Source organism: Zootoca vivipara, chromosome 15 (genome assembly GCF_963506605.1).
Source record: "Zootoca vivipara chromosome 15, rZooViv1.1, whole genome shotgun sequence".
Classification (NCBI taxonomy): Eukaryota; Metazoa; Chordata; class Lepidosauria; order Squamata; family Lacertidae; genus Zootoca; species Zootoca vivipara.
Window position 1 is genome coordinate 35,707,030 of NC_083290.1, and position 27,876 is coordinate 35,734,905.

Consider the following 27,876-nt stretch of genomic DNA (forward strand, 5'->3'; position numbering starts at 1 on the left):
ACAACTCTCTGTGGGCTTCCATTGGAGTCCCACTGCGAATATAACATCACAGATGGGAAGCCTTTTTGCACTCCAGGGATGGTTGGACTCCCATCATCCCCAGGCATCTTAGCCAATGCTCAAAAACGATGGGAGTTGTAGCATTTAGGGTTTGAACTGCTGCAGAGCTGGGACTGGGTTTAATTCATACAGAGCAGTGGTTTTTCAATCAGTCAATCATTTATTATTAAATCCTGAAACCTGTTCTGATATTTTGCAGAATCCCCCTCCCTTTGTGTGTCCCCCAAAACACACACACACACACACACAAATAAGAACTGATGCTTAGCAATTTATTTAATAGTTACTTAGATTTAGACTGCTTCTGAACATCCAGCTTGAAGGATTTAAGGTTCCAGGATGCAACTAGACTAGGCTGCATATTAGTTGTAGGTACTCCCACTTTTGGAACGGCAGGGCCTGGCGAACAGGAGAGGAGCAAAGTGCCTGAGGTTGGAGATGTACAAAACCGCAGCCCTTTGGGCTGTTCACGGAACCCAAGGGTTCCATAGATCTTTGCTGGAAAACAGAGGGAGGATGGATTTAATAGTTAGGGGGAAAAGGCTGGTGCCATGAAAGGCAGAGATGCTATCTGTGGCCATGTGTACAGGCCACATTTGCCCACCGGAGCACATTTCTGGGGGCTGTTTGCTTGTAGTGACGCTGTTACCTTTCTCAGCTAATGCATTGCAGAACCCGGCACCATTCCCTGAATTTCTGAAAGCGGGGGGCATTACTAGGTGTAAGGGGGAGGGATTATAGAGAACCCCCCCTCTCATCAGGAGCAGCCCGTCTCCAAGCAGTCATGAAAGCGCAGGGTCTGAAGGGGTGAGTCAGGAGACGGAGAAGGAGTGCCAGGGCTCTGGCAGCATTGGAGAGCCCCTGCTCCACAAGCAGGAAGAGAGAGAGGCGGGAAGGGGGGACAGGGAGAAAGCAGACCGTAGATCCTCCCCCCCCCCCGACACCGGTATTGAGGAGGAGAAAGGGGAGGAGATTCACTGTCCTGAGGCTTTTATGTTGGTCAAAGTCGCGAAAAGGGGCAGTGCCGGATTCTGATACGGAATGAGAAGACATGAAACCGACAGCTCACTACACTGTAAATAATGTGCACCAATAAAGACTTTTGAAAGACAAGTATGTGGAAGGTCGTTACTCAGGAGTAGTCTTAACAACCTTGACACTAGGTATTTAAAAGACTCAGAAGACCCGTGACACAAATCTGCATAAAATATACACGTTGATCTATTTGCCAAGATGCACATTTAAGCTGACCTTCAGAAGGAAAAATAAACTCTGGTTCTTTTGTCAGGGCTTCATTAACATGGTAGGTGACTGGGCTCTCCCCAGCTCCAGAGCAGCGCACACAGCTGAATTTCAAGCCAATTTTGGGACACTCAAATGCATTTAAGTTTGTTTGGGACAAATAAACAGGAGAAGGTCCCAGGTTCAAAACTGCCACCTTCAGTTAGAAGGATCTGGTAGCAAGTGGCGTGAAAGCTACTGTACTAGATGGAGGAACAGTCCGAGTGGGCATCTTTCCATGGGCATCTTTCATGGATGCTTTAGCTGTGATTCCTGCATTGCAAGGGGTTGGACTAGATGACCCTTGGGTCCCTTCCAACCCTATGATTCTATGTCTTTACACTGCACAGGTGAGCTACCCAATAGTGCCTACAGATCCAGCAGTTCTGGACAATGAACACAACCAAGTTGATTCACACACTTTAAACAAGTCGAGGTAGGTTTTTTTTTTTTTTTTGCAATGCCAGGAACATTGCATTGTTTCCAGTGTTGGTCAGGTCATACTCAGGCCACATCTACTTAATCACACCACCTTAATAGCTATGGCTCCCCCCCAAAGAATCCTGGGAACTGTAGTTCGATAAGGGTCTCTTATTTGGCGATCACTCGTAGCCGAGTAAGATTGTCTTCCATAAACACGGTTTTAACAATGGGTCCGTAAGTGACTGTGGAGGCCAATTCTGGATCCACATGTCCTTCCACAGTGGGGGCATTGGTTTCCAGACGGGAGTTGATCACGATGTAGACTTGCCAAGTGTGCCTTCCTCTTAGCACGTTTCTCCCTTGCGTCCTGAGATGTCCTGAGATCGAGTGTCTTCAAAGCCCATGACACCTTTGGTAAAGGCGGTTCTCCAATTGGAGCGCTCGCAGGCCAGTGTTTCCCAGTTGTCAGTGTTTATACTACTTTTAAAGATTTGCCTTGAGACAGTCTTTAAACCTCTTTTGTTGTTCGATAAGGGAGCTGAGAGTTGATAGGAGCCACAGTTCCCTGCGAAGAGGGGTTGATGGTTAAACCACTTGTTACACCACTCTGAGGACTATAGCTCTGTGAGGGGAATATGGGGTCTCCTAACAACTCTCAGCATCCTTAGCAAACTACGGATCCCAGGACTCTTTGGGAGAAGCCATGACTGTTTCAATGGGTCAGATACTATCTGTAGATCATACTTAGATAATTTCTTCTCAAGTAAATTTGCCAGGATGTATAAAAACGGTTTGAATGCATGTTGGGAGTGTCCACAGATGGAAGGTACAATTTCCCACATGTGGTGGGCATGCAAAAAGGCCAGAGGATTCTGGGAGATGATCTATGATGAACTGGAGATGTTTAAGCGGACATTAACAAAAAAACAAACAAGAACAGGGGCTTTGCTTTTAGGAATAATGGATATTCCCAAGAAGTTGCTCAGTCTATTTCAATACATGAAAACAGTGGCAACAGTAATACACACACAAAAGGAGAAGACAAACAAATCCCAACTAAGGAAGAGTGGCAGAACAAACTGACAGAATACGTGCAGTTGGTAAGTCTGACAACAGAAATCAGAGACCAGAAGGAGTCAGTGTTAAGGGAGCAATGGAACCCTTTCGTAGAATACTTGGAAGACAAAATAGCCAGATAAATCTACAAATAGGATTCGAACTGTGAACAGTGGTGAAAAACAATTTAGATTGAAGAGGGGCGTTTGGAATAATATGCAGCGGGATAAGGGGAATAGAGAAACCATGGAGGGATAGAGGGGAAGTTCATAGGTGTTAGACAGAATGGTGGTAATTAAATATGCATTGCTGTTTGTTTAGTCATTTAGTCGTGTCCGACTCTTCGTGACCCCATGGACTATTATTATTATTATTATTATTATTATTATTATTATTATTATTATTAGACATGTATTTTCCCAGTGCCAGTTACAGTGAGGAAGCTAGGAAATACATTGTGCAATGAGGCAGAAGGGCGAAAGGTCCTGGGGTCTGATTCTTGTTGATGGAGCCCCTTGTTCGGTGCTCAAAGGTGACACTGTCTGAGAGGCAAGGAGGCCATGAGTTTTAATGTCGCTGCGTTCAGTCAAGCTGTCAGAAGAACGTCAGTCGCTTGAGCCCATCATCTTGAACCTTGGCTGAGCAGCACAAGGCAGGTGGTGAAAAATGGAGCCCACAGAAACCCAGAATCTCTCCGAACAGGAGACGATGGCACCTTCCATGCCGGAGCAAGCGCAGCCCCCCCCCCCCCCCGCAGCATCCCTGCCCATGGCTGCCTGGTGCTGCTGTTGCCATGGGCACCGTGGGCGTTTGTGGGGGCTGCATGTTGCTGACAGATATTTTTGTTCTAACTAACCAGAAACGAACGATCATCATCGCTTGGTTTCTGGGAGGTAAAAGTGCAGCTGGGTATTACCAGAGGAAGGCTGCTGCAGCAGCACAGCTTTGACCCAAGAAATCATCCCATCCCCCAAATCTTTCTCAAGACAGAGGGGAGAAATCTGTGCAAACATTCCATGCTCACTCAAGTTGGTCAAGGGGACTTTGCTTCCTTATCCCACCTCACAAAGAGGAGAATCTTGTTCAAATGTCGTTCTTTTGCAAGACCACGGCTGCTTGGGTCTCAGAAGTCATACTCCTTCCTGCTTTTCTTGCCTTCGCTCAGCAGACATACACTTTTGTGGCATCAACTCAAAAGAACTGCTTTTTTTGTTTTGTTTCCAGCACAAACCTTGTTTAGTGATCTAAAGGAGCACCTTCTTCCATATATCTAGCTCCCTCTCCACAGAGAGCAAGCTTTGTTTCAGAATCTGCCGTTCCAGGAAGCTAGGTCAATGGCGAGCACAGCACAGGACCTTTGCGGGTTGCACCAACATTATAGAGCTCCCTAGAAAGAAGCAAGCGGTTTATTGGTTCATCTAGCTCAGTATATTCTTTGAGGCTCTGGGTTCTTGGACAGAGAGGCAGCTTTCCAGCCCAATTACTGATGTTCCTTTTGATAGGTTTGCTGATATTTCAGGGGGTCAGACTCCATGACTCTTGGAGTCCCTTCCAACCCTACAATTCGATGTCTGGAATTGACATTTTGCAGGCAAAACAGGTGCTCTACTGCTGAGTTACAGCCCCTCGCATAGCCTCTAGGTTTTGTGTAAAGTGAAATTGTGAAGAGTTTAATTTTTAGTATTTGGTGTTTTAGGAGTCTATTGTAGTTTGGTGTTTTTATTGTTCTCCAGAGGCAGCCTACATTCTCTAGTCCAACACTATCTGGAGGGCTGTTCCCTATCACTGCCTTAAGATAGCACCTCTTTCTTCTTGGTGAAAGGTAAAAAGGTAAAGGACCCCTGGATGGTTAAGTCCAGTCAAAGGTGACTATGGGGTTGCGGCACTCATATCGCTTCCAGGCCAAGGGAGCCGGCGTTTGTCCACAGACAGCTTTCTGGGTCATGTGGCCAGCATGAATAAACCACTTCTGGTGCAACAGAACACACTGACGGAAACCAGAGCGCACGGAAACACCATTTACCTTCCCGCCACAGCGATACCTATCTATCTACTTGCACTGGTGTGCTTTCCAACTGCTAGGTAGGCAGGAGCTGGGACAGAGCAACAGGAGCTCACCCCGTTGTGCGGATTTCAACTGGCAACCTTCTGATTGGCAAGCCCAAGAGGCTCAGTGGTTTAGACCACAGCGCCACCCGCATCCCTTCTTCTTGGTACAGAATCAGGGAATTGGAGAGTTGGAAGGGACGACAAGGGTAATCTAGTCCAACCCCCGTAGTACAGGAATCTTTTGGCCAAAGTGGGGCTCAAACACACAAACCTGAGATTAAGAGTCTCGTGCTCTGCCAACAGAGCTATCGCAGCTCTCTGTGTCATTATAATCACTACTTGCCAATGGTTTCATGCATGGAGGGCCTTCCGTTTCTCCTGCCAAACAGAATGGACAGCTGACTGCACTTTACCGTAGAATGGGGTGGAGTGGGAATATTTTTCCGCCTGAGGCCTTTCAGGATCTGCATGTCTGTAGTGCACAGGGTTAGAGGCGAAAGTGGGCAGAAACAAAATACAAAAATGGGAGAAGCAATTGAATAGACTCCTCCCTCTGTACAGCAGGCTACACACATTTCACTGAACCAGAAACCAGAGGTTTCAAACCCCCTCTCCCCCCCCCCACGCACATGCAAGTATGATGAATTATCAATCCAAGGATACATTCCAGCAAAGCCAAACCACCTGGGGAGGGCACAGAGCAGCGACCCAAAGCCTGGAGAAGTGTTCCAGGGGAGAGATTGAGAAGCCTGGTGAGCTGCATTGGTTCCCCGAGTCTAAGGTCCTCCGTTTTTCCCCCTGTACAATTGTTAACAGCCATCTCTTTAGCAATAGCCGCTTTAGGGCCTAGATGGCGAGAACCGGGATAAATGAATAAACAAAGAAGCAAAAATCCAAAACACTTGTTACTATTTGGCATGATCACTTCACCCAGGTTGGAAAGCAGAATGCATATCCCCTTTTCTTGCCAACAGCTGCAGCTTCTCTGACTCATTCCAGCCTCCCCTTGGACATGGGCAAATCAGGGGTCAAAACTAATATGAGTGGTTATATAAACTAGGCCTTAAATCACCTGGGGCTCCTTATTTGCCTGCTTCTCATAGCCAAGGCTGCCCTCATACTAGAGACTCTCTCCCTTGTTTAAAGAGCCACAAAAAGTGCCGTTTCCAAACTCTAATAATACACATCTCCCCCTACTTTAGGAGCATTGTACAAAGCTAGGGATCATTAACAGAGTTCTCAGCACTTTGGCCAAGGCTGTGGAGAATCACAGCAATGAAGCCAACTAGAGTGTAATACATCCATCTATATCTTTGCCATTCATATCCTGAGTTAGTTGCAATAGTAGGAATGCTATTCACATAGATTAGAACCACCCTGAAAAGTGATCCTGCAATAACATTCCAAAGTCTTTATTTACCGGCACATTTGCTGCTCCATTTTGTTGCTGTTTTGTGCCAACCTGTTGTGTAACAGAAGTGGGGGGTAATTGATTTGCTTTGTTGCTTTTGTGTCGATGGGCCACGGCTAATGCAACCAAGAAATCTATCACAACCCTGACGAAATATTAAATTTACTACATTTTTAGCCTGCTTTCCAGACGATTATTCTCTTCAGCTCACATTAATAATAATAAAATGGCCCCCTGCATCAGGCTCACAAATCAGATGCACACAGGAGGAGTTGAATGGAAGGGAATGGTAGGAGGAAGACATTCTTCAAGACCAGAATGAAGAGGAAAAGGTCTACATACATTTTTGTTCCATTTGGAGGCTCAGATCCCCTTTCCCTTTCTGGTATTCTTGCATGAGTTACAGCCAGTGGCTTGTGGCTCTTGGCTCCTTTGGCTAATGGCTGGATCTTGAATGCCCTTCCTTCTGCAATCCCAGGAAGACACAAATTCTAGGTATCTCAAAAACAGCTCCCCCCATTCTTAATATTTATCTAAAAGGATCGGCAATGGGTTCAATTGTTTTAGAGAGCCCCAACATTAAAATGTGAGGGTAGGGAAGGTAACTAGCAATTGTTTATTAAGCAGGTGACTTCCAGCCACCTGCAGGAAGGATGTATGCCTTGAAAAGGACTTTGCAGTTTAATGGCATATAAATAAATTACATAGCTTACTGTAGCTACCTTATAAGGTGATCAAGGACAACACACTGTGATAAGATAATAAAGCACTTTGAAGGAAGTAGGGATAGCAACTTGCAGCCTTGAGACTTAATCGAACCACCACAAGCTTCACGCCAGAGCCACCAGAAAAATGGCAATGGCTCCATTTTCAGGTTTGGGAGGAGAGAGTGAATTCCCTGAACATTTCTTGGAATCTGAAATGTTTCAGCAAGCGTTCTTCCTGCTTCTGGTGGTCCTAAATGGGAAGAAGCATGGGATACATCTTCACAATTGCAAGGACCTCCTCCTTTATTAAATGCACCAGCTGCCTCCTCTGGGGATATACCACAGAGACAAAATGGGAATGAGCAACAGAAAGACGCAAGGGTGGGGACCTTTGATCAGTGTCTTTGTTGCTGATCAGAGGGCAGTGAGCACAACCACTTTGGTTGTTCAGGTACACCAGTGACCGCTGTTTAACAATTAGTTGCCAACCCAGCAAACTGAAGCTTAAATTACCATAATAACCTGATCATGGCTTTGCCATTGGGACAATTTGCCTTTGCCAAGTTCTTCATAGCACATCAGCTGCTTGGATATTTGCCACAGCTCACCTTCATCGAAAGTTGCGCACAAAACTACACTGTGTGGATGAAGGAAGTGCTTGCAACTGCCTCCTATTGAACAGGCAGCTCCAGTAGGCAAAGGCTACACTGAGATTGCTTGGGATTGCCAACCCAGGGAGCACGTGTAAAAAGGAAAGGGCAGAACAGCGTGTACCACTTCATATTTCCATGCTTATTTTATCATTGGGACTAGGCAAGGCTGAATGGAGAGGACACATACTGAGCTGCTGCCCCAGGCTGACACTGACTTGCAATGTCAGTTGCTTCTCCCATAGCTAAGTGGTTGAGCACATGGCCTGTATGCAGGTTCCAGATTCAACCCCCCACGACCTGCAGTTCACAGAAGCTCAGCGATCTAGTGATGGAAAAGACCCTTCCCTTCGATCCTGGAGAACCCCAGCCAGTCCCAGTAGGTAAAGCTGGGCTTGAAGCAGCCATGGTTTAGTGATGTAAGGCAGCTTTGTATGTTCAATCCTCCTCAGTGGGACCTCTAGTTACAAAGCAGAATTGGGGCATATGTAAGAGAGGTGAATTCAGCTGCCTTGGTGTACATAAGAGAAAGAGATGAATTCAGCTGCCTTGGTTATTTTTTGAGCAGTGTGAAGAACTCTGAAAGACCTCTTTAAACACGACAACCTACGCAAGTTTAACAAATGCTGGCCCACTGGTGAGAAGATCAAATGTTGATTTTTCTTGGTGCCACAGCAGGAACACTAAACCAAACCAACAGAGAGACTGAAGCACGAATTATGGAAGCGGTTCCTTCGCATAAGGATTAATGCACGTACATGCATATGCTTTGACATCACGTTCTTTATTGCAAGCAGGTAAAGAGTGTGTGTTACAAGAAAGAGCCGATGCCAGGTCTAGAGCACTGTCCCTCGGTTCAGCAAAGACGCTAGCATCATATGCAAACTGTAGCTTGTAGACAACCAAAATGAAGGGAGTGTTGTCAGCAGCTGCCAGAGAGCACCCATTTCCAGGTGGGAGTAGGAAGAGATAGGTGGGAAGTAAAAACTAACCATGAGTAAACTTAGACCAAGCTTAAGTAACTTGAGATCCATGAAGTCATGCATTTGCAGACCTATCAAGTCCTCAACAATGCTCCCTTCCCACCCTACTTCGTTTCTGCAATGTTGCAGGATCTGAACTCAGTTGGAACAGAAAGAAAGCCTGGCTGCCAGAAGGCATAGGCTGGAGACTGGTTGGGTAGAAATGTCTCTGCTAGGAAGAAAATTGTGTTGGGAACTGTCTTCTATTTGGACAAAGCTGGCCTACAAGGGAGCCCTGCATGGAACTTTTAAGGCTTAATCGACTGGCTCAGCACAAGGATTGATTGAGAGACGAGGCACTGAAAGCAAGCGACCTTTCTCCATCTGTCCCATTTTGTGGGAAGAGGCCAGTCCCCAGTGCTTAAGTGAGCACATCTCACTTTTCTTGTTTTAGAAGAAGGCATTTTGTCTGAGCAAGGACAGTCAACTCTTTGAACATAAATCTGTAAAATGGCAAGATTTCCCCAAATACCTGTAGGACAAAAAAATAGTAGTCATTGTCTTTGACATTTCATGGCACATCTGTTTCCCCACTCCTACTTCAGCACCATACAAGTAATACAAGTAAAACAGATATTTTGAGGAAGGTTTTGGTCATTTAAAAAAGAATCCAGCACAGTTTAATACCCACTGTTCAAGATTGCAAAAAAAAACCCAACAACCAAAAAACCCTAATCCAGGTCATGCAGTCAGACTATTCTCACCATTAGGAAGCCCAACAGGGGGTCAGAAGGTTGGAGTGGACAGACCTACTGAAGCTGGGCAGGGGCTGGGCTGAGGGGATGTACAAGTCCTGAAGAAACCCATCCCTTTGAGATTTGTCAGCAGAGTCTTGGAAATGCCAGTCCTAGTCAAGCTCATTGGAACCACAAAACTCAGGGTGTTGGACACCCACAAACATTGACCATAAATCATACAAACCCACTGTGCATTAGGCAAACAACTTAGTTGATTTTAGATGCTTTAGATACAATAAAATTATTGTTTTGAAAAGGAAGGGGTCGTGTTGATCGGTGGGGTCATTCTTTCACCACCCACTTGCCTTCCTAAACAGTAGAACAATGATAGACTGCAGGTAGTAGGTCCACAAAGTGTTTGGGAAACGGAGTATTGTGAAATGCCCATTCAGAAGACAAAAGGTGCTGTGACATTCATGTTGCATGTGAGTAACAACCATCCTATTGTCAGGGACTGGTCAGTAAGCTGTGTGCTTTTCTCTCCACTTACTTTTATGCCTACAATGAAAGTCAGAATATGAATGACATATAAGCAACCTGCAAAAAAACAAAAAAAACCACCTAGCCTCCCTTTCTACAACCAACATAGACCTCGCAAGTTCTTTGTCATGGATCAAGTCATTCAAGAAAGAAACAAAACTGGGTTGTAGCCAGCATAAGTTTTACTCAGGAGAGACCTGTTGAAATTAATGAGCCTAAGTTACCCACATCCATTAAATTCAATAGGCCTACTCTGAGCAGGACTAACGCCGTCCATGATCTTCTACTTCAAATGGCAACTGATATCACTGGGTTCAGAAACAAGCATAGGCCCCTTGGGCAAATGAGTCCAGAAAACTCCTTGGACATGTGTGACTGGGATTTCTGCTGCACCCACCACACTACAGCTGAAAATTTGCCAGCTTCGGGGACAATTTTGTGGCAATGCAGCTGCTGCTCTCGGGTATAAGATGTGCTAGAAAGCACATAGCAGAAAAGCCAATCCCTGCCAAGATAAGGGTTGTTTCTCAAGTACACCATTTACTTGCATGCTACAGCACTTTGTGTCTTCTGAACAGGCTCCTGAACTCTTGTGATAGGACACGTCCCCAAAATGCACTGTATGGATACATGAATGAAGAACAGGCAAGTCTCATGTTTGGGGGAAAGACAGAAAAACCAGTAATCCTATTCCTCAAGAAAGGAAGGCAAGCAGGTGGCAAAGGGATGGGTCCAAACACCAAATCAGATACATAAAATACTATTCATTTGAGCCATAAACTGATCCAAAGTTTGTGCATGCTAGCATTTTGCCCAGGCAGATCCCGATGAGAACCTTATAGAAGCTAGTCTGTACAGTGGAACCTGTACTTACCACCATAATCCATTGCGGCGGCCTGTCCTTTAGCCACTTCTGTGCATGTGCAAACGGCAGAAGCCGCTTTTGCACGTGTGCGAATTGTGGCAAACCCGGTATTTACTTCTGGGTTTGCTGCGGTCGCGACTTGGATCGGACCCAAGTAGAGGCAGTCGTAAGTAGATGTTCTACAGTAGTTGAAAGAGCAGTAAGTTTCCAAGTTGCACAGAATTCTTTCTGTGCACTTGCTACTTTTTCAATGTAGCAAAGCCAATGAAAATAAATAAATCAATGGAACCATTTTGTATGCTCTAAGATCCACTCTCAGACACATGCACTGCTTTTCACCTCTTAATTACAAGTTCATTCTATTTTTCAACTTCAAATAGTGGGCAATCAACTATTTTACATCATGCCTGGGGTGAGTGCCTGTGATGTGGGGATTTTTTAAAAACAGCGGTCAAACATATTCCTACCATATCTGGAACAGCCACCGTCTTTACTGGTCTCTTGTGGTCAAACTTTCTTTAAAATTGTCTACGTTGAGCCGAGAATTCAACTGAAATCTTGTACTGGAGACTAGTTATCCAGTTCTCTTTTGACTTGTCTGAAGTTGTGAGGATTGTCAGTTTTGCTTATTCAGAAGCCAAGAGCTTTGTCTGGTATGTGCCCTACATCTCGCATCGAAAAGCTGATATACTGGTGGGCTCAGCTGAATTTTGCATATTATAATTCTATATTGGGTATCACAAGCACCAAGAATGTCTCAATGTACTATGTATTTTATCGTTTACTTCCCTTCCTAAGTGTAAAATAGTGGAAATAACACACCTTTATATGGCCCACTAAGCAACTATGAACAAACCTAAAATGTGTTTTACATTTTGACAAGTGATGTCGTTCTTGAAGTTTTGACTTTCTTGCTAATTTTTAATGGCAGACATGCACATGATATTATTAGTTACAGGTAGGTAGCTTGTTGGTCTGCCGTAGTCAAAACAAAATAAAAAAACTCCTTCCAGTAGCACCTTAGAGACCAACTAAGTTTGTCATTGGTATGAGCCTTCGTGTGCATGCACACTTCTTCAGATACTTCAGACGAAAGCTCATACCAATGACAAACTTAGTTGGTCTCTAAGGTGCTACTGGAAGGATTTTTTAAATGATATTATTAGATCTCGCACGGCTTCTTTTTCTATGGGTCTTATAACAATTTTTTTAAAAGGTATGGATATTGCCAGAACAATAGGACAACTTTAAGAGCCATGACTTTTCTCTTCCTCAAATGTATTTCTCGCTACCCCTGTAACAGGTTCCCAGCTATATAAGCAGAAATAAGACTCTTAAATTGAAACGGCACACCCTGCCTCCCCTGAAGCAGAATTTAGGGGAAGAGCCACTATCGTACTAAATGTGCTCATAGATTCAGATAACCTGCTGAGATGGGCCAAGTCATTGCTATCTGCAGTCATGAGCTGTCAGATAAGTTTAGCCCTTTCTTCCAATGCTATTGTCCCATCAAACCCACCCCCACCCTGCTGCCCCCACCTAAAAGGAAAGCTACATTGGCAACCATAGCATATATATTTTCTGATGAAAATAGCTGGGGGGGGGGGCAGACTGTCAGGACTGCAGTGCGCAGGGGGAGGTTAAACCTCACCCTGTGGTCCTGATTTTCCATAAACAGATCTGTTATTGTTGTTGTTGTTTTGAAAAAAAGTCAGATAATTAAATACAATTCCACACTTGCTGTATCAGCTAGTTTGGCCCTATGAGAGGAGGGAGGGAGATAAACTAATGTTCACACTCTGAAGCTTAATATCAAACACTTTTGAATAAAACTAAGAACAGACTGAGACTCACAGAGAACTGCCGCTCTCTGAGCACCAAGTCATCCAGTTACTGCAATCAGGAGAAGTCTGCCCCCCCTCCCTTATTTTTCAAATTCAATGCCAAAGCGTCACAGACCACCAGAGATCTACAGTAAAGATACAGCTATCAAGTGTCACCTTCTGTTCTGGCTCCTTTTCAGCTATTAGTCTGAGCCTGCAACATTTACCTCCCACTGCCAGGGCCTCAAGGACCAAACCTAGCAATTAAGATACGACTAAAATGACACTGATTGCAGATTGCTGGTGTTTAAAGGAGGCTGTGCTGCCTCGTGCCATTAGGAGATTGGGTTTCCTGAAAGATGGAACCAGGGACAGAAGACAGCTTCAAAGAAACAGGAGAGAATCTCGCCATCATTTGGCCAAACTGCATGTATTTCTGAAAAAGAGGTGGGGAGGAGATCCTGCCTTCAATCAACCCCCCCCTCCCCAAAGCAATCCATTAACAAGAGAGAAGAGGAAATGCTACCAGCAGCTGCTGGTTGCCGTGGTGACACAGTACGGTTTAAGGCTGCTTTTTGCTAGGCTTCCCCCACATACATATCAAATGCACCAACCTGGTGCTGGAGGGAAGGACTCGCTCAACATTGCACTTCCCTCTCCCCCCTCCCCAAAAGCAAACCCACATTCTGGCTATTTTGAAGTCCTTTGTCATTTTGCAAACAAGCCCAGATAACAAGGCAGGGACAAAGGGGCTGATTGAAATTGCTGGCAGGAGGGGAGGAGTGTGGCAGTGGCATCAGTTTCATCCTACTCCCCCCGGCAGGTAGGCGACTCTCCCATCCTCGGTGCCATCATCAAAAGTGCACTGCGCCAGGAGAGATGTTGAACATGGAGGGATCAAACTTCTGGCCTCGGAACGGGGAGCCTTCAGCATCCCAGCCCTTCTTGAGCATCTCGTGGACTTTCTGAAATTAAGACAAGAGTCATGTCACAGTCATGCAATAATATACAGAAGCCCACCAACTTGATTAATCCTGACTTGCCCGTCAATGGATCAGCTGAAAACAGTCCACTGACCGCAGCCAAGTATTATCAAATTATTCAGTGAAACCAAGAATGGCACGGTATAGCTGCCAGCTGCTCTTCCTTAAATTTCATTGCAGCACCATTTGTAGCAAAGGCAGGAGAAATGGTTCCTTGCTCTGTGGATGGGTCAGAGGGCCATGTAGCAGCATAGCCAAGATTCCAAACAGGAACAGGGGTATAAGCTTGGGGAAACTGGGCTTCTGCTTACCTAAAATCCCTTAAATGTTTTATTTCTGTTTTAATTTATTTTCTTCTTCTTCATTCTGTACCTGCAGACTAACTCTGGTGTTCCACCATTAAGAAATCTTTGATTGCCATCACACAAAGTGCCAGGAATCCTTTTGCTCCTGTGTTCCAGGGAAAAGGCCAAAGAGATATCTACACTGATAAAAGCCTTGACATTTACCGTATTGGCCTGAATATAAGCCTCACTTTTCCCCCAAATTCCGACCGTGAAAAGTTAAAGTGCAGCTTATATTAGTGACCTTACGGTATGCAGCCAGGAGTGTGGGGCAAATAGCACCAGGAGTGCGGCAAGCACATAGTTCCCCGCCCTCTACCCCAAGGCTGAGAAGGAAGAGAGCGAGGGAGGGGAAAGGCCGCCAGCAATGCAGTGCGCCCCCTGCCCCTTATGTGGCCAGGAGCAGCGAGGAATGGAGCGGCTTGTATTTGGGTATTTCCCCCCCCCATTTTAAAGGTGCAGCTTATATTTGGGTGCTGCGTATATTCGGGACAATACAGTATGTTATACATCTAATTTCATAGTTTCACAATGACAGTTAACCCATTTATTTATATAATTAGCTGAACTACAAAACCTGTTGATCACCTGTTGATAATATCTATCAAGCCACAGAACAACAAAATATTAAATCCTAAAAATGCTTTAGAAATATTATAAACCTTTTTGAAAATATTTGTGGAAGAGCATTTGCTTTGCATGCAGAAGGTGCCATGTTCAATCCCTAACACCTACAGGTAGGGATGGGAGAGAGACATCTGCCTGAAACTCTGGAGAACCACGGCCAGTCAATAAGCTAGAGGTTGACCAATAGTTGCACTCAGTATAAGACATATTCCTTATAAGCAACACAGACTTACTGAAGAATGAACCATGCTACACCAAGGTGGGCAGAGTTGAGGCTTACAATATTCCCCCCCCCAATAGAATTCTGAGGTTCACCAACCAGAAAGAGGTGCAAAAATAGGGGGAGAGAGAAGTACCAGATTCAGAACAATAACTTGCTTCGGAAACAGCAACATACTGCACCCCATGAGCCATACAATGAAATAACCTGCATATATGAGAGTACAAATCTACACCAGAGTTACTACAGATCAGAAGTGTTAATGCAGAAATCATAAATTGGCCAACAGAGCTGTAACAAAGCCCATTTCAAAGGCAACCAATTAATACTCATTTTACAGGCAATGAACACCGAGGCTTTTAAAAAATGCAATTTTATTTGCTATTGTTAATCAATGCAGAGTCAGAAACCCTTGCTGATCCAGACTGCAGTGGGTCCCAATCTATTTTCTGCCTACCTCCAAATAAGAAAGGCAAAAGCAGATTTCAATAACTTTTTGTGCGCAAGTTCTCTGCTGGGGGCTTCCTTTTCTGTTTTTAGCTGAAAATTTTACAATTCCAGAAACGAATGTGGACAAATCAGAAGCACTCTTCTGACAGATCCCGGGCATGATTTCCCATCACATCCCAACATCCTTACAGAACTTAAAACACACACAGGGGTGTCTTAGGGGAAGGAGTGACAGTTTTAGAAGCCAGACATTGTTTTCTAACTTAAGACAGATTTTGTGATTTGTGGAACTGTTTCTTCTCAGCAAATCCTCCAGACAGAAATATGCTGAAGGTATTGGTAGAAATGTTTATTGAATTTTTATTTTCAAATTGTTTTATGCAGGTGAAGATGTTATGACATTTTGTATTTTACATTTGCTGCAAGCTGCCTTGAGCCTCATGAAACAGAGGGCACAGAAAATAGTATGCTAATTTAATCATACAAACATGGATGAGGCTTTGGATGCTAACTCTAGATTGTGAAATCATGCAGAGATTCTTCTTAAGTAGTGAAGAATAATAAACATATCATAATCAACAACAACGAATAGCTCATTATGCAACAACAACAACATACATACGTGTATTGGGAAGACCCTATTCTTACAAAGACCTCCCTAATCACTGAGTTTAGCATAATGGTTGATTGCTCCAAATGGTGCCTCCTTGGATGATAGATCAATATTGACAATTAATATAGCATTCTCCATTGTCATTCTGCATTTATGGAATTAATATTCATTGGATATTCAAAAGACTCAATAGCCTAGCTCATTTAGAGGGGCTATTAAAACTTTCTTTTTCAGCAGGCTTTTACATTCCAAGTGTGATGAGAGTCAAGTTTGGCTGGAATTATTCTCTTTGCTGTTAAAATAACAGAGCTGATTTAGTCTGTATTTTTAATGCACATTATTTGATATCATGTGCTTTAATGCATATGATCTGATATTATAATATCGGAGTCCAATTTTTTGAATTCACCAAACTGAAAAGGTTATAAATGATCTTATAAATACAACAGTATATCTTTTTACATGTACAAATATAAAGCAAAATAAATAATAGAAACATAGAATTATAGAACTGTGGAGTTGAAAGGGACTCCGAGGGTCATCTAGTCCAACCCCCTGCAATGCAGGAATCTCAACCACAGAACATCATACGTGACAACATCATTTGAAATGCCAAAGGTTTCCTATCCTTCACAAAACTGTAACAAATAGAGGTCCATATACAATTCTGTGTAAAAACCTCCAAGGAAGGAGAGTCAACTACATCTCAAGGGAGACTGTTCCACTGTTGAACAGCTCTTACTGTTAGAAAGTTCTTCCTGGTGTTTAGTCGGAATCTCCTTTCTTGTAACTTGAATTCATTGGTTTGGGTCCTTCCCCTTCAGCATAGGAGAAAACAAGCTTGCTCCATTTTCCATGTGACAGCCCTAAAGATATTTGAAGATGGCTATCCTATGTCCTCCGAGTCTCCTCTTTTCCAGGCTAAACATACCTAGTTCCTTCAATCGTTCCTCTTAAGGCTTGGTTTCCAGACCCTTGATCATCTTGGTTTCCCTCCTCTGCACACATTCTAGCTTGACAATATTCTTCTTAAATTGTGGTGTCCAGAACTGGACACAGTACTCCAAGTGTGGTCTGACCAAGGCAGAACACAGTGGTACTATTACTTACTTCCCTTGATCTGGACACCAAACTATTGGGACGCTCCCTTTGATGTTACAGCCTAGAATCACATTTGCTTTTTTGCTGTTACATCACATTGTTGAATCATGTTAAGCTTGTGGTCTACTCAGACCCCTAGATCCTTTTCATATGTACTGCTTGCAATCCAGGTGTCCCCCATCTTATATTTGTGCAGCTGGTTCTTCTTGGCTAAATGTACAACCTTACATTTGTCTCTACTGAAATTTATTTCGTTACCTTTGGCACAGTTCTACAGTTGGTTAAAGTCATTTTGAATTCTGTCTTCAGCAGCATTGACTGACCTTCCGAGTTTGGTATCATCTGCAAATTTGATGAGTATTCCCTCAATACCTTCATCCAAGTGGTTTATAAAGACGTTGAACAACAATGGGCCCAGGACAGAACCTTGCAGCACCCCACTTGTCACTTTTTTCCAAGATAATGAGGAATCACTGGAGAGCACTCTTTGAGTTTGGTTAGTCAACCAGCTACAAATCCACTTAAGAGTTACCTCGTCCAGTCCACATTTTACCAGCTTTCCTGGTATCGATGTCAAGTTCACTGGTCAGTAGTTACCTGGATCTTCTCTTTCCCCCTTTTGGTAGATGGGGACAACCATTTGCCTGCCTCCAGTTCACAGGGATCTACATCACCTGTTCTCCAGGAATTCTCAAAGATTATAGACAGAAGATCTGAGATTACATCCGCAATCTCCTTTAGTACCCCTGAGTGCAGTTCCCTTTCCACCTCTTTTCCTATGTTGGGTTTCAGCTCTCTCCCTGCATCATTTATTCTGCTATCTAAGCACTGTTTCCTTTAGGGCAAGGACAAAGTAGGTGTTGAGCAGTTCTGCCTTCTCTCTGTCACCCAGTAGGATTTCTCCATCTTCTCCACATATTTCTCCATCTTCTCCACTACTTGCTTGCTCTTGCTCTTGCTTTGAACATAGCCAAATAAACCTTTTATGTTATTTTTAACTTCTTTTGCAATTTCATTCCGAGCTTAGGCCTGCCTGACCTTCTCCCTGCAATTGTTGGCAACTCATGTATACACTTCCTTCATGATTTGTCCTTTCTTCTATTTCTTATATATGCTCTTCTTACACCTCAGCTCATCTGTAAGCTATTTGTGCAGTCTTCCACTTTCTTTTCTTGTTGGAATTATCTGTCTTTGTGCCTTCAAAATTTGTAGACTCCCTTCTCTTTGACTATTTCTGATGAGAGTGCATCATTTAGCTTTCCCTTGCCTGTGTATAATGAAACCTGAGGGCATGATCACTTCCTCCCAAGGTTCCTTGTACTTTCACTTTGTCGCTTAGTTCTTCCCTGTTGGTAAGGCCCAGGTCCAAGGGAGATTACCTCCTAGTTGCTTCTTTTACCGTCTGGGAAATGAAATTGTCAGTGAGGCAACTGAGGAATTTGTTGAGGCTTACATTCTTGGAAAAGTCTGAGTTCCAACAGATATTGGGGTAGTTGAAGTCTCCTATGACTACTATATCTCTTCTTTCTGAATGTTTGGTAATCTGCTCTAGGAAGGCATCATCCAAGTCCTCAGCAGACACCCACGGTAAGGTTGTTCCCTACAATTTTTACCCATATATTCTCAAGCTGCCTTCCACATTCCAAGTCATGCTGAGATTGAGTGACCTGTTCAGAGCACAGCATTTAGGAATGGCATTTGGTACACTCTGGTATTATTATAAAGATGACAAATCAAAAACAGAGAGCTAGTTTTGCGCCCATCTGGATGCTTTCCATATTGCTCACAACCAAAGAGCTGAAAGTGGAGTTTTATTGCCATTAGCCCTGCACTCGAAGATTACAACAATAATCATTTGGCTAATGCCATAGCACACCAGAGACACAGTTACATCTGGCAAGTCTCTCAGAGAAAGGTTATACATTAAATGTTGTACACCTAGATGCCATTTTGAGCACTGAAAACAGTGGCATTAAAATCAGGTTTGCAAATGAGTCTAGAAAATATAATTTTGTTAAAACTCGGAACGTCTCCCTGTTAAAACAGTCACCTAGATGATGTTCTTAACTGGAATTCCCCTAGTAAAAAGAAACAGAAATCAGGCAAGTGAGTATTTACAAAACTGATTTTGCTTACTACATACAAGTCCTACTTAGGATATTTGCTCCTGTATTATATCTGCCATAAAGGAAGATTTTCTGGAACTGGGTTACAGAAATTCCCAGGAACCATCTCACACAAGTAGAATTTGGCATTGTGTTTTTTGTTCTTTCTTCCCCTCAAGCTGTGGGAGGAGCCCCATGTTACCTTAGAAAGCTTACAATGGAACTGGGGGAACTGTCCTCTCCTTGAAGCCTGATTTGAAGTGATTTGAAGCCTGAGCTATGGCAGAATCAAAGTACAGTGGTACCTCTGGTTAAGGACTTAATTCGTTCCGTAGGTCTGTTATTAACCTGAAACTGTTCTTAACCTGAAGCGGCACTTTAGCTAATGGGGCCTCCTGCTGCCGCCGGGCCACCAGAGCACAATTTCTGTTCTCATCCTGAAGCAAAGTTCTTAGTCTGAGGTACTATTTTTGGGTTAGCGGAGTCTGTAACCTGAAGCGTTTGTAACCCGAGGTACCACTGTACCACAATGATCCAAACAGTCTACCTACCGCATGCACCAGATTAAGAGAAGCAAATAACTGCATGGTCAGCAAATCAAACAATTTCCTAGTTAAGAGACATACCATCTCATGGCTCTGTGGCTTTCCCTGCAGCTTTTGGTGGTAGTCAAAGGATAGCCTGTCCAGCACAGCATGCTCTTCTTCATCCACTGTAGCCATTGAACGTTCTTTATTGATTTTACCAATGTCAATCTGCTCTTCTCCTTCCAAGATGGCACTCCACCAGTATTCACCTACTTTGCTCAGGTTAATCTGGGAACAAAACAGAAGCAGCTGTAGTTCAGAGCTAGACAACCACCAGCAGCCAGACCTGGCCTAGAGAAATATGTCACAGAATCAAAGAATTGTAGATTTGGAAGGGAGCACAGGGGTCACCCAGCCCAACCCTCTGCAATATAGGAATCTTTTGCCCAATGTGGGGCTCGAACCCCCCAACCCTGAGATCTCATCCTGAGTCTCATGCTCTACCAACTGAGCTATCTGTCCTGGGAGTCATGGCTGTGTTACTTAGAGATCTTAAAGGACCAGATGAAAAGAATAACCAGAGTTCTGAGGAAAACTCCAAATGCAAATTCCTGTGCCAGAACAGAATTCAGCTGCACTTGCCATTCTAACAAGGATCTAGAAGAAATAATTTATATTATCATCATTCATCCTTTGCCAGACTAGGAAACATTTATCACACATTTGGAAACCAATTTCCCAAAAACTTTGCACATTGACCTCCCCCCTACTTAAACTATCACGAACATTTCTAACAAATGTGACACCAAGATTATTCCATTTCTTCCCAAAGGGCCTCAGCTGAGAAACAGTCTGTTTTATATGGATAAAGGTGAGTAATAATAGTTTAAAAATTACACTGCTTTATTAGCGCTTATTAGAATACTCTATGATCACTGAAGAGCTCCGTTGTGAAAGCCAGAGGAAGTGCTCAAAATTATTCTGCATACTTCAGTTTTAACTGTTGTAGATGTGTGCCATGAAATCCTAAGAAGGTATACTTTGAAGTATGATCGGTTGTATTCAGTGAGTTTTACGCACAGATTAAAAGAACGCAAGACTGGAACCTTTGGACAGAGTTCATTACCATACCCTACATCACTTGTTATTCATAGCTTTGTATAAGCTCGCTAAAGTTACTAGCCTGCAAAAAATTGCACTAGGCTGTAAGGTTCACAGCAAAAGAGGAGCAGCCAGCATGGAAACACTAGCTAATTTTAAAATACCTTCTATCAAGCGGAGTGGCAGAGGAGTAACAGAGCAAGCCATTTCTCCCTCTACTAGTCTGCTGTGCTTCTGCAGTCGTCACAGAGGAACAGGAATACCATCTTCTACGGTTAGCATGGCAACCAAGTGGGCTGGCAGACCAATCCCTCCTCTACCACCCACCCACTTGCCTGTATGGAATTCCTGGTCACTTCTGACTACTAGCCAAGTTCTTAAATACAAGGCTGAGCAGACATGAGAATCGGTATTGGAATTACATGGTGCATCTATCGCACTTTATAATAGATCACTGTATTCCTTACTTCAATAGACATCATGTGTGTTACTGTGCTAGTACTGAACATCCAGAATTTCCAAGGGAATGAATGAATCGTAGAATTGCAGAGTTGGAAGGCACCCTGGGGGTCATCTATTTATTTTTTTATTTCTATAACGCTCTATACCCGAAGGTCTCAGGGCGGTTCACATAAAGGATCACATACATAAAAATCAAAATATAACAACAACCCAATAACACACACACCCTAAAAAGAGCCAGCATTTTAAAAAGGGTATAGGATGTAGATCAGGTCAGGTAAAGGCCTGGTTAAAAAGGAATGTTTTTGCCTGGTGCCTAAAGGAGTATAATGAAGGCGCCAGGTGAACTTCCCTAGGGAGAGCATTCCACAGGTGGGGAGCCACTGCAGAGCAGGCCTGTTCTCGTGTTGCCACCCTCCTGACCTCTCGAGGAGGAGGCACACAAATAAGAGCCTCAGAAGATGATCTCAGGGTCTGGATAGGTTCTTATGGGAAGAGGCAGTCCTTGAGGTATTGTGGTCCTGAGGCATTTAAGGCTTTATAGGTCAAAACCAGCACTTTGAATTGGGCCCGGAAACTAACTGGTAGCCAGTGCAGTTGGACCAGGATCGGTGTAATATGCTCAAACCGTCATGCTCCGGTGAGCAACCTGGCTGCTGAATTCTGCACCAGCTGAAGTTTCCAATCTGTCTTCAGCGGCAGCCCTAGGTTTAACGCATTGCAGTAATCTACCTTGAGGTTACCAGAGCATAGACAACAGTAGTTAGTCTACCCCTGTCCAGATAGGGGCGTAGCTGGGCCACCAACTGAAGCTGATGGAAGGCACTCGGGCCACTGAGGCCACCTGAGCTTCAAGCGACAGCAAACGATCCAGGAGTACCCCCAAACTATGAACCTGCTCCTTCAGAGGCAGCATAACCCCATCAAGAGCAGGCAACCTCCCAGCCATCTGGTCTGAGGAAGCACCCACTATCAGTGCCTCCGTCTTATTTGGATTGAGATTCAGTTGTGGGCTCTCATCCAGTCCATTATCAAGACAAGACACTGGTCCAGCACTTCCACTGCCTCACCTGCAGATGTAAAGGAGAAATAAAGCTAAGTGTCATCAGCATACTGCTACAACGCACTCCAAACCTCCGGATAACTCCACCCAGCGGTTTCATGTAGATTTTAAACAACATGGGGGATAGAATTGAGCCCTGCAGAACCCCACAGTAGAGGTTCCACGGGGCTGAAAAGCATTCCCCAAGCAACACCCTCTGCAATGCAGGAATCTCAACTGAATCATAATAGAATCATAATATAATGCACATCATGCTTGCAAGGACATTTCAGCGCACCAAGCAGGCAGTGCTATCCTCCTATGCCCTTAAAGAGGGGGCTGTATTACTCATTTTATTTCACCAAATTACTCTGCAAGCACAGCTTAGGGGTGGTTTCAACACCTGAATTTCAGCTGTGTTATTGCCTCATCTGATCCATATAGCCAATGGGGCAACAGCAAGGCATGTCTATCTCTAGAGTCTATCTCTAGAGTGACTCCTGCGTGCCAGCAAGTCAGTTTCGATTTCAACACTAAACAAAGCACAAAACATGTAAAATCTCTCGCAGGACTATCTCAATGTACCCACCATACGCAACACGACAGGAAGCACCCCATCTGAAGCGGTATCGCTAATCCTCCCTTCCAGAGACACAATCCAAGCATTTGAGACACAATCCAAGCACTTTGATTGGCTACAAGTGACATCATGCCCAGTTTTGTATAGCCTAAAAATTCAAGGGCCTGATTAATTTGCAGAGATGATATATAGCCATAAGATATGGTGGCAAGAGGCCAAGCTTTTCAGCTATTATTGAACTACGCGTGGATACAGCCAATTGGCTTTTGGCTTCAGTCAGTAACATAATCCTCCTCCTATCTGGGCCAATATCACAGAACTGGAAAAAGGTACAGGAAAAAGCAACTAAACCAAAATCTATTGGGATGCATCCCCTCCTCTATGAAGAAAGGTTAAAGCCTTTGGTGCTATTTAATTTAGTCGGGGTGGGGGGGTGGGGGTGGGGGTAAGATCAAGGTTGGCATAAGATGTTTCTACACACAAACACTCTCTTCTTCTTCTTCTTCTTCTTCTTCTTCTTCTTCTTCTTCTTCTTCTTCTTCTTCTTCTTCTTCTTCTTGTAGCCAAGTAAGACTGTCTTCCATGAACACGGTTTTGGGTTTGGGACAGGTTTTTGGAAGACGCCTGTGCGTGAATTTGTTTTGTGTGTGTAGATCAGTGCATGCTGACCAACACAAAGTCTTCACAGTAAGGCTCTATTCCGATGGGAATAGAGTATCACAGCAACCGGTAGATCCTTATCTGCTGCAGCCTTCATCCGCCTTCAAAGCCTTGTAACATACGGCTTGTTATCTTCCACCTGTTCTGCCGTTGAGGACTTCATGGACCATTCTTTGTCTAGCTCCTCCCCTTTGACCTTACCGCCTTGGGTGACCCTGCTGGGAGTAGAAGACTCCCGATGGCTTTGCTCACAAGGTTCATAGGAACATGCAAGCCCACTCACCACAAAAAGGTGATGATCCTTCGAGTGAGACACACACACACAACAACAACAACAACAACAACAACAACTACTACTACTACTACTATATGAGCAGTGTGGAAAGTAACTTCTCCTCATCTCATACTACTACTAAGGAGCACCCAATAAAGCTAATTTGCAGAAGGTGAAAGCAATTTGTTTCATAACACATAGCTTGTGGGATCCATGGTCTTTCCATAAAGGACAATTGACTGATAAAGGACAGCTAACAGAATCTCCACATTCAGGAGAAGTATTGATGCTGGGTATCAGATGCTTTCCTGATGTGCATCCTACTATTGTGCGTGGAAGAGAAGGAATCTGGCTACATTAGGCAACCTTTGGGGCAGTATCTAGCAGAGCAGTCCCTTAAGTACATTGATTGGGAAATTAATATAATCTCGGCTAACTCTTGGTGGTGCAGTGCTTTGCACCAACCGAGAGAGGCACTTCACACTTTGCAAAAAAAGAAAAAGAAAGAGCTATTGCACCAAAGCCCTGCAAGTTTCTTCCAAAGTGCACAGGAGTGGGCGGGAACAAGGCTGAAACGGGTTACACTTTTAGCTGCCACCCCAGCTTGACGGGGCTGCATGGCTTGGGTGCACTTGGAGATGCAAGAATCTGTTCCATGACAACAAAGAAAAAGTAGCTTCGGAGAGACAGTCTGGCAGGAAGAGAAAACTGCTCTTTGCGAGGCTGCTGGGGAGAGAAGCAAAAAAGGTCATAAATTCCATATGCTGCAAGGAGAAGGTGAAACGAGGAGGCGAGTCACATATTCACTTAAACAACCTGTTTGTCGGCGGGGTGTGGAGAGACAGGATGCACCACAACAGCCCAGACTAAGAGAGCTCCATCTGTGGTAAAGCAATCACACCAGCATGGTATCTCAAAGAAAAGTTTGCATAAGGTGCTGGGAGTGAAAAGGTCGTCTGAGGAAGCTTGTGGGAGGACTCTTTGCCTTGGGAACTGAAACTGCAAAACGGAGGGCGTTCCAAGGGGAAATTGTTGCTTTCCTCAGAGGAACCCCAAAACATAAGATAAAATACTTTCCAAAATTGCTATTTTTGAGATTGCTGTGGTTCTAACCTGCAACATATACCTCTCCTTAAAGATCTTCAGGAACTCCATAGAATGGCGAGGCTTGCAATGTCTTTCCGCATATGCATGATGCAGCCGCATTTGTAATATTATTTGTTCAGATTGCTACTCTTTCAGATTGAAAGAATTGTAGAGATGGGGTGGTTTAGCTGTAACCCTCCAGTTGTTGCTGGACCACACAGCATGGCCAACGGTTAAGGACAACGAAAGCTGTAGCCCAGCAGAATCTGGAGTGCCACAGAAAGGCCACCAAAATGAGCAACAGTTTGGAGCGCCTTCGTGGGACACAATCGAGGTTTATGAAATTATACATAGTATGGAGAAAGTGGGTTGGGAGAAGCTTTTATACCTCTCTTTCTCTCTCATAACACTTGAACCCAATGAAACAAATTGGTAGGAGATTCAGAGCATACAATAGGAAGTACTTCATCACACAAAGTCGAACTCATTTGTGGAATTCACACTGGCTCAGAATAGTACACAATGTAGTGATGACACTGGCTCAGAATGCTTTAAAAAGGGTTGAAGACCCCCTTCCACTGATTTCAATGACATAGGCAATTATTTTTCAAAACCCAGAATCCATGCAATAGAAGAAGCCATGCCCAACTCAAGCAAGGGTTACTGCCACGACAAGTTTGACCTTTGCATCCCCATGAATTTATACCCTTCCTGCCTGCACGTTTACAAGTCACCCGCACCTAGAGTCTAACTGTAATTTGAAGGAGCCCTAGACGATTTTACTTTCTTTTGAAATTTTACAACAGTTCCAAAACGCACATAAAACAGAGCACTTGAAAATGTTCAATAGCTGAACCACTAATAATGTTCGGAGGACGGTTGAAAAAAAAAGTTGGCAATGTGGCATTGTGAAAAAGTTAGGGTTGGGCTGTCACTATTCCAACCAAATAACGTACCATCCCATCTGTAGCACAAGATGGCTCAGTACAAACCGTGGTTTGGCACTATGTGAACATGCCTTATGCTAGCATGCTCCCCCCGCTTCTCCTCTTGTGTGTTCCAATTCAATTAAGCAACTTCATCTTTCAGTCATCTAGAAGTGGGATCTTAAAACTGAGAAGTTGTTTTCGATCACCTGAAAATAAAACCTAACTTTCAGAATTTGCATGCCCTCTAGCCACTATATAGTATTATCCAATTTGGCATTTAGAACACCACTGAAAATTAATCTCCAGGTTTGCTAATACTGGTATGAAGGCTATCAGCCTTCTCTTTACGTCAGCAATCTGCCTCACCAGAGATCTGTGTGTTCTCAATTGTACTAGAGACAGATCAAAGTAACTGCTAGGTTTTGTATTTTTCAAAATATGTGGGAACAGCCATTGTTCTTTTGTCCCAGCAGCCTCTGCATCCTAAAATCAGTTTACATCTAGCAGTGAGTAATTTAATTCTGACTTAATCATGAGATTACCCTGCCCTGCTGCAATCTTTGGGATTTTTTTCTTTTGAAGTGCATACTACAGTTTGCCATTACAGCCATACCTCAGGTTAAGTACGCTTCAGGTTGAGTACTTTCAGGTTAGGTACTCTGCGGACCCGGAAGTGTTTACTTCTGGCTTCCGCCGCGCGCGCATGCGCAAAAGCAATCTGCGCACTTCGTGCACGCGCGTTTTCGCCGCTCTGGTTAAGTACTTTTCGGGGTGCGAATGGCACTCCGGAACCAATTAAGTACTTAACCCAAGGTACCACTGTATATATAAACTGGAAAGCTGTAGATCATCCACAAATCATGACAAGTTCATGCTAAAGAGAAGGGGAGAGGGAAGTGACTCAGCCTAGAGCACATTCTTCTGATAACATGGGTTTGAATTCTGAAAAAGTAATCTGGATAGCAACCTTACTTCCTCACAGCTCTTCTCTCAAATCATGCACTTCTATAAATACTATGAACTTGCATAAGGTTTTTATTCAAAAGATGTTGCCCATAATAATCTTGTCAAATCACTCCTCTCAAAGCAAATATATATATAGTGCACAGGATGTATTCTTTAGATAATTTCCAAAAGAGGACAATAAACGTGGCATATTATGCACGAACATTTGGAAAGTTTTCAAATTAAATTTTTCCTAAATCAATTTTTTACTCAGCTGTTATCAGGCAGCATTTAAATGCTCAACACTATAGTTGATATTGGGGTTCCTCCCCCCAAAGTGAGCTGCTGCTGCCATTGTAGCATCAGGTGGGCTGAGTCTATTTGAACCTGTGGAATGGTTTATTGAACTGAGCCACTGGGACATTTATAACTTTTAATCTTGTAGGAGGTTGCGATTATCAATATGCTGTGATGCTCTTTTTCAGTTGTATAGTTCTGTTGACCAAAACTGAATAAAACATTTATATATATTTTTTTTAAAAAGAGATGGAGAGAGGTTTTTCACATACATTCTAACCAAGCAGGTTTTTCCCGAGAGCTTGGAAAGGGGAGAAACAAAAGTGTTGTGCCCAACACCCAGCACGGTTGCTAAAAAAAGCTCCTGTGAATTTATTTTGGTCACACTCTTTGACACACTAACTAGCGTAATGGAGAAGGGTCACACACAAAATTATTATTTACAGGACCAGAAGTTTGGAGAAGTTCCTTGTTCTCCCATGGTCTTGGTTCTTAAAAGCACAGTACTTCCTTTAAACAATTCTGAAAATGCAATTTCCTCTTAAGTCTGCAATGCTTCCTTCCTGTCTAACAAGGTTTTCATTCTGTCAGAAAACAAACAACACCTAGTCTACTTTGGGGGAAGAAGGAAGGAAGGAAGGAAGGAAGGAAGGAAGGAAGGAAGGAAGGAAGGAAGGAAGGAAGGAAGGAAGGAAGGAAGGCCTCATTGCATCTATGACAAGCAGTTCCATGATATATGTTGCTAGAGCCCCCAAACTCTAAACTGATTGTGAAGCCAATAAGAGAACAAATTTGCAACTGCTGATGGAGTTTTTCCACTGCTTCCTACTATTCAGTTACTCAGTCATCCTCTATACAAAGAGGTCCAAATGCCAACACACTTATTAATTAGCAAATCCAATTAAAATCAGGCATGTGAGTATTTTGATTATCCATAAGGCTACTTATGAGCAAGGATTCTAGAAT

General features: G+C 43.7%; 1 protein-coding gene across 1 annotated transcript in view; it reads right to left on the minus strand.

The window, feature by feature from the left end:
* Positions 1-8,402: 8,402 nt before the first annotated feature.
* NUDCD3 (NudC domain containing 3) overlaps positions 8,403-27,876 on the minus strand; it is a 60,613-nt gene continuing 41,139 nt past the window's right edge. Inside the window, exons 5-6 of the mRNA XM_035139301.2 lie at positions 19,634-19,822; positions 8,403-13,529 (exon numbers count right to left, since the gene is read on the minus strand). Of these exons, the coding sequence (XP_034995192.1) occupies positions 13,419-13,529; positions 19,634-19,822 (300 nt within the window). The 3' untranslated portion in view covers positions 8,403-13,418. The remainder of the gene's footprint in view (positions 13,530-19,633; positions 19,823-27,876) is intronic.